The sequence below is a fragment of the Urocitellus parryii genome, chromosome 3 (genome assembly GCF_045843805.1).
Source record: "Urocitellus parryii isolate mUroPar1 chromosome 3, mUroPar1.hap1, whole genome shotgun sequence".
NCBI lineage: Eukaryota > Metazoa > Chordata > Mammalia > Rodentia > Sciuridae > Urocitellus > Urocitellus parryii.
In genome coordinates, this window is record NC_135533.1 from 31,795,589 (window position 1) to 31,810,378 (window position 14,790).

The 14,790-nt window shown below is 38.2% G+C and overlaps 1 protein-coding gene across 1 annotated transcript in view; it reads left to right on the forward strand.

The window, feature by feature from the left end:
- Dync1i1 (dynein cytoplasmic 1 intermediate chain 1) overlaps positions 1-14,790 on the forward strand; it is a 293,851-nt gene that overhangs the window by 19,579 nt on the left and 259,482 nt on the right. The window contains exon 2 of the mRNA XM_026391510.2: positions 10,385-10,501. Within this exon, the coding sequence (XP_026247295.1) occupies positions 10,394-10,501 (108 nt within the window). The 5' untranslated portion in view covers positions 10,385-10,393. The remainder of the gene's footprint in view (positions 1-10,384; positions 10,502-14,790) is intronic.

Genomic DNA, 14,790 nt, shown 5'->3' on the forward strand with positions numbered 1-14,790 from the left:
ACTGCATGGTAAAGTTTGGAGGACTGTTGAAAATTGGCTGTGGGATATAGTGAGCTGAGGATTTGGGGGCTGATCAAGGAAAACAAGAACATGAGATGGCAGCATTGCACAATAAGATTTATTGGGTGGTATTTGGAAAGGATTGCATAAGAAAGGAAGTCCCTCACAGCAGATCTTATAGGGATAGCATCATGGCCATAACCCAGAAGGTGAAGAAGGCAAGGGAATTTCCTGGAGAGAAGGGAGTGGAAGACGAAGACTATGTGCATAAGGTGGGGAGCCTGGGTGTGAGAGACCCAATCTTCTATAGCCTCAGGGCTGGTCTTATCTATGGCTAGCAGATGTTGGGAGAAGTTTTGCACAGTATGAGAAATATCCAGGCTCTAAATGGCTAAAAACATGCTTATATGAGCTCCATTTAAAGCAATAGTGTGTGTAAGAAATTGTGTTTGGGGTAAGTAGGCTTTCAGCTAATGCTACCAGCCTGCAGAAAGGAAAAATATGGACGCCAATAGACAGGTGCCATCTTTAACTTATTAATACAGCCAGTGTTGATTGAAAGCCAACCATGTACCCAAGCTGAGGAGCCACTGTACCAGTTCCAAAGTAAAGTTACGTGATGATCTGTGAAGAATTGCCCCTTTCCATGTGTTCCTTGAGAGTATCTGTTAAGAATGAGATGCTCCCTTGTATTTTAGAACCTCTAGGGACACAGAAAATTTTCTGTTATCTAAAGTGTAATGGTAGGAGCCTTCTTGGTTTTGTTTCTTGTCTGATACCTGGCCTAGGTGGATGATTCCTCTTTCCCATCAATTTTGACCCAAATGTATGTGTTTCCAAGAGATACTTTTGGAAGGTCTTGCATCTTTCTTCCTTCTAGTTTTCCCTGTGATGTAGCCCTAAGCATGCCCATCTTCTTTTTTCCAATTCTATTTCCTAGTTCCTCTTCTGCCCTAATTCATATAGACTCAATTCCAAAATACTTCCCTCTAGTTGTCCAAACTCTTCCATTTCTAGTTCATGCTCTTCAAGGATTCTACTTAAAGTTATCATTTCCTGAGGACTCTTGATATCATCTGAGTGTTTCCTGAGGAAAGATGTTCTAGGATATGAATGGCTGATTCTCTTAATTGGGGAACAATCTTTTTCTCAAAGAGAAGCATTTAGAATCTCTAAATTGGTGGAATGCACAGTAGGAGTCAGGAATAAAATAAAAAATTTCAGAACTTTTTGGCAAAGATAACAATGGCTTTTGAGTCTTTTAAGGATAAGAGCTCTTATCCCCATTCTGCTAACTAGATGAGAGGTCAGATACCCTATGGATTGATTTTGCTCTCTAGCAAATGGGTGCTGTGCTAAGTGCTTGAGTCTCTTCTGTTTAATACACTGCGATTGCCAATGCTCAAGTTATAGGTTAAGCAGTACAATTTAAGCCACTCAGAATCATGAAACAGTGGAAGTAGAACTAGAAACACTGTGCAGACAAAGCCATCTGAAACACATCTCACAAACTCAGCAAGAGTGAAACGAAAGGCTTTCTTTTAGACATATTTTGGTTTGGCTTCTTAGTTAAAAACTTACACAATAAGAGTAAAATTGAGAGCAGCCTGGGAGAATCAACATGAATATTTAAAACTATGTATGATTGAGATAGTTGTTTTTCCAGAACAGTAGTTCTCTACTGACATAAATAGATTCTTCCTTTGCAGATGATTCTCATGAAGTACTTGAGATCACCCAGTATTGGGCTTTGGTTTTATGACTGGGAATTTTCAGTGGCAAAGGCTTACCTAAGTGGTGTTAGCTCTTCCATGCAATTTACATGTACTGTCACCAGGTGGTGATAAAGAACAATGGCAAGATTGGACTGGAGGTGGACCATTGGGGGGTCCACCATAAAGGTCTTTAAAAGGAAGAGCTTTCTTTAGATTAAAATGAGTAAAATCTAGAATAAGTAAACATCAAAAGGGAAGAATTATTTGATAAAACTCTTCAAGAATAAGGAGACTGAAAATTGATCAAATTATGTTTTTATGTATGTATGAATATGCCATAATGAGACCAGGCTGCATGCACCATATGCACCAATTTAAAAGACTTTTAAAATTTTCAAATTAGGGTCTGGGGTTATGGCTCAGTTGTATAGCGCTTGCCTCGCATGTGCAAGGCCCTGGGTTCGATCCTCAGCACCACATAGAAAGAAAGAAAGAAAGAAAGTAAAGGTATTGTGTCCAACTACAACTACAAAAAATATTTAAAAATTTAAAAATATTTCAAATTAAACCTCAAAACAAACAAATGAAAGAGTAAGGAGATCAAACGTGTCCAGTTCTTACTCTTTCCCATAATGGTTATGAACTTGGCTAACTACATCTCAATTTCCCTATTGATGGGTAATATGTATTACCAGATATATAATCTTTGAAGTTTTTATTATGAAATAAACATGCATCATTGTAATTATTAGAACAATCTTAGCCAAATTCAAAGGACAAAAGGTAAAATAAAGTTTCACACAGAATAGTCTATTACTAGTTTACTAACAACTGTAGTTTACAGTAGTTTACTAACAACTGTCTTTGCTTATATCACAACCAGGCTAAAGCCATTTAATATGCATGTGTGTGTGTACACACACATATTGTGGGAAAAGGGGATAGGGAATGAGAAAAGGCTTCTTGATTCATCCGCCTTATCTCTTGCCTAGCATAGACAAGTGAGAAATCGTTCACACATAGTCTATGGGTCCTTCTCCTCAAGGCCTCTCTAACTCTACTTTTCCTCATACTATACATATCCTGAGGTCTTAGATCTTCCTGGTACTTCTAGATCAGTTAGTTTATAGACACTTAGTTCCGAATTTTCTATGTGATTTTCAGTGATTTTCATACTGTATCTTTCCCCTTTCTTCAAAGGAAAAAGTGCAAACTCCCTCCATTTAAGATATTTATATAAATATTTAGCAGCACTTTGTTAAGAAAATGTCGCTCCAGGTTTTAGAATCAGCTCCATGTTATCATAAGTGTGTTAAGTCAGATGGCAGTCTAAGGAACCCTGGAGGACCCAAGACACGTTCAGGATTTGTAAAGGCAAAACTATTTTCATAATAACAATAAAATATTTTCTGTGATTTTTCATCATGTTGATATTTTTAGTGACAATGTAAAAGCAGTAATGAGAAAATTGCCGCATAGTCACAGCTTACATAACCCAGTTTCCCTTAAGAATGTTCTTCATGAAGTAGAAGAGATATTAGCTGTATTCAATCTCTACTCTAGATGTGTGTCCTACTGTGGGACAAATGGGAACACATAAAGTAGTTCTGCTACCTCCCAGAGTTCAGAGTTGTCTGAGGAAAAGCCTTTATGCAATAGTTGAATTGTGAGTTCATTAGCTCCCTTTTGTTATAAACTCTATTATTTACTTGAAAAAGTTAACTGACAAAACTATGTTTATTCAGACTTCACTAATTGGCAGACATTTTCACAAAAATCAATGCCATCAGCTGTCACTTCAAGAGAACAACTGACAATATTTGTTGCTAATGATGAATTCTTGAGCAAAAATTAGAAAGGTTTTATGTGTCACTACCATAAGCTTGAGAGCATTACCATACCTATAGGCTTTTCTGGGGAGATTGGTAGTGATCTTACCGAACTTGATTTTCAGATGTTTTAAGAAACTGTTGTTTTTTGACTTTTGATGTGAAATCAAAGAAAATCCACAATTACCTGAAGAGGACATTAAAATACTCATCTGTTTTCAAACTGCATATCTGTGTACAGCCAGATTTTCTTCACATACTTCAATTAAAATAGCATGTCACAACAGATTGCAGAAGTAGCTATGAGAATCCAGTTGACTTCTGTTACATCAGATATTAAGAAGATATGGGAAAATGTAAAAGAATTTGGGATTGGGGTTATGGCTCTGTGGTAGTGCACTTGCCTAGCATGTGTGAGGCACTCGGTTCGATCTTCAGCACCACATTATAAAAAAAAAAGGTATTGTGTCCAACTACAACTAAAAATATATTTTTAAAAAATGTGAAAGAATTATACTATTCTTACTGCTTTTTGTCTTGGATGACATAGGTATTCTTTTCATAAAAATGTTATATGAATAAGTAACAAGGTTTTCATTGTTTTAACGTTAATCATTAAAAAATGTTCCCAGTGTTAATTGTTAACGAGGGTAATATGGATATAGTCCATAGATATGAAAGCTCTTAGAAGTCTTTGATTTTTAAGAGTTTAACAGGATTCTGAGGTCATAATGAGAACTGTTCTTCCATGGTAAAAATGGATCAGGTCTGGGCATTGTCCAACTATGAGAAAGATTTTATTTTATTTTTAGAGTGTACTGATGGCTATAAAAATTAGACAATAACCCCTGTACATGTTTCACCAACCAACTTCCTCCTGAGATGTCTACATTTATTGACTCAGATATACCTCTAAGCTGGGTTAATGGTTGTGGTCCATGTCATCCCTGGGTTTCCGGATCCACATAGAAGGAGGTAGCTATGTTGTATGAGAGAGCAAGCAGGTGAAATGAGGCTGCGAAAGATCCAATTCCTTACACATACCTAGTGGCAAATGGAAAGTTCAATATCTGATAGTGTAGAGCTCGCAAGAGCAATGGCATCCAGGCAGGAAAAGAGAACTTATTTCTAGGTATTTTTTTCAATGAGTCTGGCAACAGCTGAGCAATGACTTCGACCTTGCGTGATTACGACTTTAAGCTCAAAAATACATTTGCGTCTGCCAGCATTAGAAATGGAATCTCCAACTGCTGCCAACTTAGACGACCAGAAGGAAATAGAGATCTATAGTGTTCAAAAGCTAAGCCTTGGAAGGGGCTGTGACCCAGCAGCTGTGCAAACAGGGCCAACCCCATTGCTTCTCCTCTGTTAAGACACTTGGTGTGAAATGAGACAAAACCCGCTGTGAGGAAATGTGCAGAAATGAAAAAGGTGATAGGCCCCTTTGGGTTCAAGAGAAGCTGACAATTTCCCTTTCTGCATGGATATGCATGGATATGAGGAATGTGAGGACAATGCCAGGGAATAAGGGAGGTGGGGGAAGATGTGACATTGACTGGTTTTTCATCTTCCCTCCCGAGTGTCCACATTTCTCTATTTCATGTTTTCCTCCTTCCCTCTTCTTCCCCTTCCTCCCTCTAATGCAACTTGATTTACCTTCTGTGGGAAGTGGGTAAGAAAGAGAAGGATGCCTATCCAGCAGAGCCTGTTAAATAATTCTTATGTTCACAGAAAAACTGGAATAATTGTACTACTACTGTTAAATTAAATGACTACATTTCATATTTCTAATTTTTTTCTTTGACTCTCAACTCTTTCCTCTCATGCATTCCACCTGTAACCCATTGAATCGCAAAGGTGTTTCTGTGCACCCTGAAATGCCTGAGAGTCTTTGGGGGCACAGATTGGCTTTCCTGGCTCTGAAGGTGCTGCTGCTGTTGAATCAGTAACGTTCCACACCCGTAATGAAGTTCTCGAAGTAACACCTTCAGAGTGATTAGATTGAAATTTGACTGATGGTGACGTTATAAAATAAGGGCGTAAAGAGTTTGTAGGATAAGTTAATAGCAAAACTAATTGAAAAAGAAGAGGAGGAAGAAGTAGAAGAGAAGTTGAAGGAGGCAAAAGAGGAAAACCAACTTTCCTTAGGTGGTTTAAAATTTGCCAGGTACAATTCCAACCTTTTTACATGGAGACTCATTTATTGGGGGTCAAAGGAATGGCAGATCACTGGGGTTGCAGATGGGCTGAAGCCAAAGTTATCTGAACTGAGAACTTTGGGAGGATGAGTGACAACACTGAGCTGGGGATAAAGGGCAACCCAGGGGACCAAAGGGAAATCAGAGGCAAAGAATTGAAAATTGGACAAGTTAGGGTGTATGGGGGTTCACTTACGGAATCCAGAGTAAATGGAGTAGCAGATTTGAACTTTGAGATCTCTCTTTTGGAGTGGATGTAATTTGGTGAACAGATGAACACAAGAGAGAGATGGAATTGTGTTTGGCCATAGTAAAGCTGGATGTTTTGCAAGAGCCATGATGTGGGGTAGAGAAAGATAAGAAGTATGAATTTGGTAATGAAGCCAAAAGAGATGGAGGCGGGGGAGAAGCCAATGGAAAGGAATTCCGCATATGGGACTCTGCAGTGAGGGGTGCTGGACAGGAAACATAAAAGTGAGTCAAGTCATCCCAGAATGGAAGTAGCTCTGGGTGCCACTGAGCCATGACTGTTCCTAAGCCTGGGTAGAGTCAAGCCGTGTGTTGGCGGGTGGGTGGGAGAACATGTGGATGATTAGACAGGGAGGAGCCCCACACTCAGAAGTGGGCTTGATTTATCTACTTGACCCCTTGCCATCTGTAAATGAAAGAGACCAGCTTTTTGTGTATGTGAAGTAAGCGAGCAATAATTAGCAGTGGGTAGCTCTGACTTTTATTTTCTTAGACTGAGAACATCAGAATTGCCTTTGCCATGACCTATATTAGCCCCAGGAATCTCTATAACTCATGTCCCGCATGCTTTGCTTCTCCATTTGCTTTGTTTGATGTGTAGAGAGATTTAGTGGGTCAGACTGGCAAGTCCCCTGGGAAAGCCTGTGGAGCTCAGTGCTGACACTGCATTTAATGCCACCATTGAAGCCATCTCCTTATGTGTAAAGGCTCATTAATTTACTATAACATGTACTTTCCAAACCTTTTAGGAGGCATTCTCTTGAGATTTTTTTTTTTAAATTCTGTGAGTCGATGATAAGTGTCTACTGTGGAATAGATTAAAAAATCAATAAATGGAAGGTCCTCCATAGCTTTGTCTTTTAACACTGTAGCTCTACGACATTCTAAAAGGGACTCATATACTTTCAAACATCTCTACTTAATCTCTCTTTCTCTCTTTTTAATTTTTAAAGTATCAACTCTGTGGCTGAGAATACAACTTAAACGATCAACATCATTTGGCATGTTGAGCAGTTTGAAGAAAGCCTTTGTACTTTGAAGAAATGAACTAGGGATATATCTTACTTCCTCTTGTGATTAAAGTTCTTTGCAAGAAAATCACAACAAATACAGGATGTTTTATAGAATGGTTTTCTCCTTATGTCCATAATAGATAGTGAAGTGGTGCCAGGCATTTCTAACTGGGGAAAGGTATGTAATCATTGAGGAAACATGGAGGAGGGGGAAAGTTAACTTTTCTGAAGTTTTCACTGGCTGGATTTTCAGCTTAGAATGATACAGGTCTTGCTCTAACAGTGATTTATTTTCTAATGGTACATTTCACTTTTGACAACAGAAAAAAAATTCAACTACATCAATTAGCTTGAACCCATTGGGCAAGAATGTGTATAACTTCTCAGATGGCTTTTGTAATTAGGTTCAAATTTGCTCCTGCCAGGAATTTTACCTGCTGGTCTCAAAAATTATTGTCTACCTGTATTTTATTGATAAACTTCAGTTTTTTCAGATCTGTAGCTTCTTTTGGAAAAAAAAAAAAAAAGATAGGAAGATCTAACTGCTTGGATCCATGTTCCTCCATGTTGGTCATCAGTGGGAGCTGGGTGGAGTGGTCTCCTTTAGACAGAGCTCTTCCTCTCTGCTAGCCTCTGACACTATTCTGCTTCCTTGCACTATCAACCTGACTTCTCTAGGTTGAATCCATGACTCAAGTTTTAACAATCTTGTAGGTGGATGACTCCAGTGAGTTTTATTCCATAGTTTCAGTCCCTGATCCAACTGTCAGTCTCATCTGTATGTTGTATCTATGCATTTGTCTAAAAGTCTCATTGATGCCCAAATTAGGACATGTTACAAGTGTGTTTTTTTTTTAATAGTACCCTTTTATTTTTTCCTTCTCTTCTCGTTTTCACTGCCTTCCTTTTTGCTCTCTTGAAGATAAATTGATACTGATCCTTCCTCCTTTGCTTCCACATCTAAAGACTACCAAGAATTACTTGGTCCTTGGCTGTGCTATCTCCAGTCCACATCTCTACTTGCTGTCTCTCCACCACTTACCATCCCAGTGCAGGTGCAGTTGACTGAAATAGGTGTTGGCATCAGCCTCCCAGCAACTTGCATTATTTCTAGTTTATGCTCCTATCTGTAATGCAGGCAGGGACAAGAATAGGCTTAAGCAAATTCCATTCTCATTTTGTCACTTCTTTCCCATTCAAAAAGCTTCTGTGATTGTCCATCACCTGTTAAATCAAATACAACTCATTTCTCTGTTTCTTCCCCCCGCAAGGCTTTGCCATTTGCCTTCATTTTTCACAACTAGAGTTTATATTTCTTGATGGATTCATGTGTAACTCTTATATTCAATCTTCTGGTTTCCCCCTTCCATAGATCTCTGCATATCTAAATCTTCCCTTCCTTTGATAGTTCCCAAGCTTGTACAACATCCCGTTCAAATTCCGTGGGCTCCTCAATGCTCACCTGGGCCTAATTCCTCAGATCTTGATTATTATTTTGCTCTGCATTCCCTTTGAACTTGCACCTTGGAGATTAGAAGTGTGTGGTAGGTCAGAGCACGTGCAAGCTGGAATGTAGGTTCTGCCACATATTGGCCATGTAGTCATGGGTCTTGCTGAGCGTTCTTTATCTTGATTGTGAAAAAGACATTAATTGTGCCAGTCTGCTTGAATTGTGGTGACAAATATGATAATGAATGCAAAGGGCCTGATACGCTGTAATCAATAAGCCAATGTCTCAGAGACCTCCCCAGTCACACTATAAGCCCGGGAATTTGAGTTCAATACTCCTTGAAGGGAAGAATCTAGTATTGCTGGTCATTGTATCCCTGTGCCTTATAGAGTGGCCGGCAAGGATTAAATATTCAGCAAATGTTTGTTCAAAATTGAAAACAGGGTGTGATCATGAATGGCAGAGATTGATTATTGTGATCATTGTTATTTTGCAAGTCTTTGCCATCACACTGTGAGCAGAAATGTGTCCAACAGGAACACGGTACACTTCCTGGCTGTGTGTCTATCTGACAGCATGCCTTAGAGTGATTGCAGGTTCATGATTATCTTCCAAGGACAGTGACAGGAATTTTGAGCATCTCTTATTGTTCTGTTCTTTGGTACTTTTTTTGTGTGCCTTCCATCACTCTGGCATCTATTTAGGAATATATTATACATTTTTTATAGTTGCATACAAATAACGTACAAGTAAATACTCATGACATTTATAGTTAGTTGATGTTTTTGTTTTTGTTTTTTTTCTTCTTTGAGAAATTTGGGTCAGAGGAAGTTCTTCATTTCTCAGGATTTTCATCTTGTTTGCTTCAGTATGTAAGAAACAAGTAATTATTGATAATTGATAAACTTATTTTATTTTAAAATATTTCTGGTACCATTGCCACCAGCAGCTGCATCACGATTAGTATTAAAATTAAGTCTCATTTGGATAAATTTTTCCAACAACTTGCCCCAGTATTACCTCCTTTTCACGTGTTCCCAAAACACATGAAGAAAAAGGTAAGTGCTAAAATAGTAAATATTGTATTCTGTATGCAAATCAAAGCTTTATAGAATCAGGGTTTATTGGACATGAAATTAATTGTCACAGTTCAGAGGAATTTTACAGAGAAAGAAGATTAACTTGCTAAGTCCTCAGCAGCTGTCTTCCCTGATACATATGTTAGGCAAAATGAAACTTCCATGTACTCAGGTCCAGTGGAGGAATGTTTATAGAGTCTATAGAAATTTGGGCAGGACAGGTCTCTCAGGATTCATGGCACCTGTTTTCTCAGAGTGGAGATGGATTACCCCGTTACCATCTGAACTACAATTCGTGATGATTATTATTTTTTGATGCTTTCCTTTGGTTTATTTGTAAGAAACTTGTACAGGAGATGCATTGCCTATTTTTTAAAATTAATTTTTTAATTTATATATGACAGCGGAATCCATTACAATTCTTATAACACATATAGAGCACAATTTTCATATCTCTGGTTGTATACAGAGTATATTCACACCAATTCGTGTCTTCATACATGTACTTTGGATAATAATGTCCATTACATTCCACCATCATCTCTAACCCCCTGCCCCTTCCCTTCCCCTCCCGCCCACATTGCCTATTTGGAAGTAATTTGCTATTCATTTCAGACCATCTGTTATAATGTTATATTTCTTCAGACATTTATGCCTGCATAATAGGGGAAGATTTATGTAGAGTCAGACCAGATTTAACTTAATTTGTTTTTGATTCTTCAACATAGGCTAAGTAATATGACCTATCAATACACCCCAATCACATTTTCAAGCTGCATTTCCTTTTGAATGATTTTTCCAATGATAATATAAAAAGTTATATGTTCACTTTTCTTCCCTTTTTCTCCAAGGAAACCAACATGTCTGACAAAAGTGACTTAAAAGCTGAGCTTGAGCGCAAAAAGCAGCGCTTAGCACAGATAAGAGAAGAGAAGAAACGGAAAGAAGAGGAGAGGAAAAAGAAAGAGGTAAATACTGGAGGTTGGGGTGTGGGTGTTGTGTGGTAAGAAGAAAATCAGTTGGTTCTGAAGGACTGGTCAAATGGATAAATAGGACCCCTTCCAAGAATCCTTTTTGGATATCTGGAAAAAATGAGTGGGTATCTATGTCCTCAGAAGGATAAGGTCATTGCTATCTGAAACCCAAGGTTCTCCCCAAACTTGAATAGAACCCTAAAGGTAGTCTGGGATCTGTTGTCGGACATTTCTTGACCTTTCCATGCCTCATTTTCCTATCCTTAGAAATGAGAATATATTTATTTTGTGGGCTTGTGAGGATTAAGAGAATTAATCTTAACAGTACCCAAGGTATAGTTAGTACTTAACAAGTGTCAACAAGATTATTTTTAAAAATGACCAGCAAAACTATTTTAGCTGGGCATGGTAGCACATGCCTGTAATCTTAGTGACTTGGGAGGATGAGGTAGGAGGATTGCGAAGTTGAGGCTAGCCTCAGCAGTTTAGCAAGGCCCTAAAAAACTTAGTGAGACTCAGCCTCAAAAAAAAAAAAAAAAATGGATGTGGCTCAGTGGTAAAGTGCCTCTGGGTTCAATCCCTAGTACTGGGAGAGAGAGAGAGAAAGAGAGAGAGAGAGAGAGAGAGAGAGAGAGAGAGAGAGAGAGAGAGAGAGAGACACTATTTTAGATATTTCAGAAGAAAAATAGAAAATGATTCTGATGAATTTCCATTGATGCCTATATGGTATATATTTTCATGGTAGATAAGAATCCTAGGTTTGGTTGAGGGGAAAGGAGGTGAGAGAATGGATGGGGTAGTATAGGATATAGCATATTAAGTGTTAGAGCTGAAAGGAATTTTAGAGACCTTCCATTGAGTCCCCTTTTGATGTCAACAAAGCAGGAAGTACCCAGAGGTAAAATGCAGCTTTTCTGCTGCTAGATCCAGAATTAGAGTCTCTCAACTCTCAGTTCAGTGCCTGGCTGTCATGTCACTATTTCAATCCAAGAAATAATTTATTTTTAATTCCCCAATTTGTTGTGGCAGTTTAGAAATAGCCCATGCTTCCTACACAAACCAGATGCCAAAGATAATCTTGCATAGTCTCCTACGAAGAAAACATCGTGTAGTGTGATACACTTGTGTATACAGAAACCACAGCTGCTTCCCTACACTTTTCTTCAAGGAAAAAGAAAATGTATTTAATGCCTTGCAATCTAAATAAGTGTTGTTTTATACTACAAGGCTGTGAGACCAAAGTAACAGATTCTTTTTTTAACAATTATTATTTTCCAACAAAGTAAAACATAATTGCAATTGCATTTCAGCCCTCTGGCATCTCCCATCTCTCCACACCATTACACTTTGATTGATGTGATCATTTATTTGTCCTTGACATCATGTGTAATGGTTTTCCCTTGGAGATCTTTGCTGTTATGTATGCAGTTTTTGGGTGAAATAGAGGTGAGAATTGACAAGGAATGGCTATTCATGTCTATGCGCAGCCAAAAAAGGCATTAAGTGATTATGTTTCCTTTCCTTCAAACGTCAACACTTAGTGTAGTTTTAAAGCACCTGTTATACTTTACTAATAACTGGTTTCCTTTTAAACTGACATTCTAATATCCAACTCGAATTTCACAGAATTACCACAAAAGATGATGTGATACAGGAAATCTGGTTCCAAATTATGCTGTCTGCCTCATCTTGTTCCTTTTGCACATTTTGGGGAAATTAGAGGCAAACCAGATTGATCGAAACTGGGTACCCCTTTTGCTCCCACACCATGAAGTTTTGCCTGATAGAGATTTAGCCTCTTACACTGCAAAAAGAGTCCTGGGAGATTGGGGTGGCAGGTGGTGGGGAGTATAGAATACCTGGATTCTAGATGTTCCTTTGCCTCTACCTGGTTCTGGACTTAGAGTCACTTAAGGTCTTAGATGCCTCATTTCTAAGGAGAAGAAAGGGCGGTTAAGGCCATGTTAACTCAACCTTGCTCCACAGAGTCACATGGCCATTCAGAGTCCTCAGGTCTCATTCTCAGTTTCTGTCTCAAAAAGTCCAAGTAAGGGTTGGATTTTGCAACACACTGACTACATCATCTTTGAGAGCTATCCTGGCTTTAAATTTTCTTTCTTTATAGTCTTTCTCTCCTTAAAAAGATCTTTCCTCTCCTCAACGTAAGAATCTTTCACAAACTGTGCTGACTTGGTTTGTTCTATGTGACCAGTATAATCAGACAGACGGCAGTAATGCCTGGTAGTTATGCACAGAGGGTGTTTTTTTGTTTTTTTTAAATTTCAACTTGGCTCTTCATAGAATGGCCTTTAGTGAGGTCTTCTATGAGCCTATTTCCTCCTCTATAACATGGAGAAAAGAGTGGTACTTTTCTCAGAGTTCTGAGCAGATTCAAGAAGATACCACAGAGCAGTGAAACAAATCAGTAAGCAACAGATCACATTCTGCTTCTAAGACCAGCAACCAGTGACTGGGACCCCACAGAATGGATATGCACACACTGCTCAGCACCACTGCTGGTAAGAGACATTTTCCAAAAATGCCCACTATTGAAATAATCCTATAATTCAAGACCCCTAGTTTCATAGGATTACAGTATTTTGTAGACAGAAGGAGCCAGGAAATAATCTTTTTTGAAGCCCCCCCCCTTTTTTTTCAAATAAGGAAATAAGATCTACATCTTAGAAGTAGCCCTTCTTTACCTCTAGTTCCCGAAGGACCCCCTCATCCCGCCAGGTATCCAAAGCAGAAACCTTAGATAATTCTTTCTCCATCCCCTCCATAATTTTCAGTGATCACCAGGTTCTAGCTGGAACCAAACTCTTTTCTCACCCATTTCTTTTCTCCCCTAAATCCACATTCTAGCCAGATTCAGTTTCAGGTTGAGTGTCTTTTATCTGAAATGCTTGGGATTGGGGGTTTTTAAGATTTTGAAATATTTACATATGCACAGTGAAATGTGTTGGGGGTGAGACGCAAGTCTAAATAAACATGGAATTCATTTATGTTTTGTATGTAGCTTATACACATAACTTAGAGGTAATTTTAAAAATTAATTTAAATACTTTTGTGCACAAAACAAAGTTTCATTGTGTGGAATTTTCCACTTGTGGCATCAAGTTGTCATAGAAAGTTTGGGACAATTTTTTATGGCGTTCTGGACAACACTCTATTGATGTGGAGTTTATAAAACTCTTTTCTCAACTAAAGGGGACTGGGAAGGAGGTTGGGGACTGGGGTAGAGAGTAGAAGTAGAGAGGATGAAAAAGAATCAACACATGATGCATGTGTGCATGGAAATATCACAGTGAATCCTCTTAATTTGTATAATTAGTATGTGTTAATAATTATAATTAAAAACAAACCTTTAAAATTCTCTTTCCTTTCATATTCTATTTCTCCCTATTGTTCTTCACCTGGCTCTTAACTGCATGTCTTTCTGTTCTCATCTCAAATGTCACTTTCTCCAGAAAGCTCATGCTGATACCTTTATCCACCCATCATGAGGTTAGATCTGCTCTATCCTTGACCTTATCAAACCATTTAAAAATTTTTTTTTAGTTGTAGTCAGACACAATGCCTTTATGTATTTATTTATTTTTATGTGGTGCTGAGAATCGAACCCAGTGCTTTGCACATGCTAGGTGAGTGCTCTACCGCTGAGCCCTAGCCCCAGCCTCCTTATCAAACCATTTAGCACAGAGTTTTACATTTGCTTCCTCAATTTTCTTTCTCTCCCCAGAGATGGCAAGTTTGGGAGCTCATGTCTGTATGTTGGTTTTGTTTTGTTTATAGTTGTTGTTTTTAGCACTGAGTAGCACAGGTTTTGCCAGATAGTAGACCTTCAATAAAATATAATGAATAATGAGTGAATAATAAACATAAACTAGTTTGAGCATGTCTGGAGAGGCTGGTCCCAGACACTCTTTCCAAGTATCTGAAATTTTATTCTGCAGATTCATATTTCTTTGGAAGCTTCTAATCCTGAGTTTTTACAATGCTGCATCAACTGGCCACTGTCATTGGCTCCTAAGTTTAAAATTTGCCAATTTTGGGGTTGTTTGTAGAAAATGAGCCATACTCTTATAACTTTGTTTATAAAAAATATTCTCTAGGCTTATCAAGTAAAACAAATAAATTTAGAATTAAAAAGAAATAAGTTGCTCTTTAATGCTAAACTGAATGACTTTTTTGCCATGACTTTGAAAACTAAAGTCAGGACCACCCAAGTTGATTATCTCCACAGAACCCAGAAAACTGTGTACATATATAAAATTGCCACC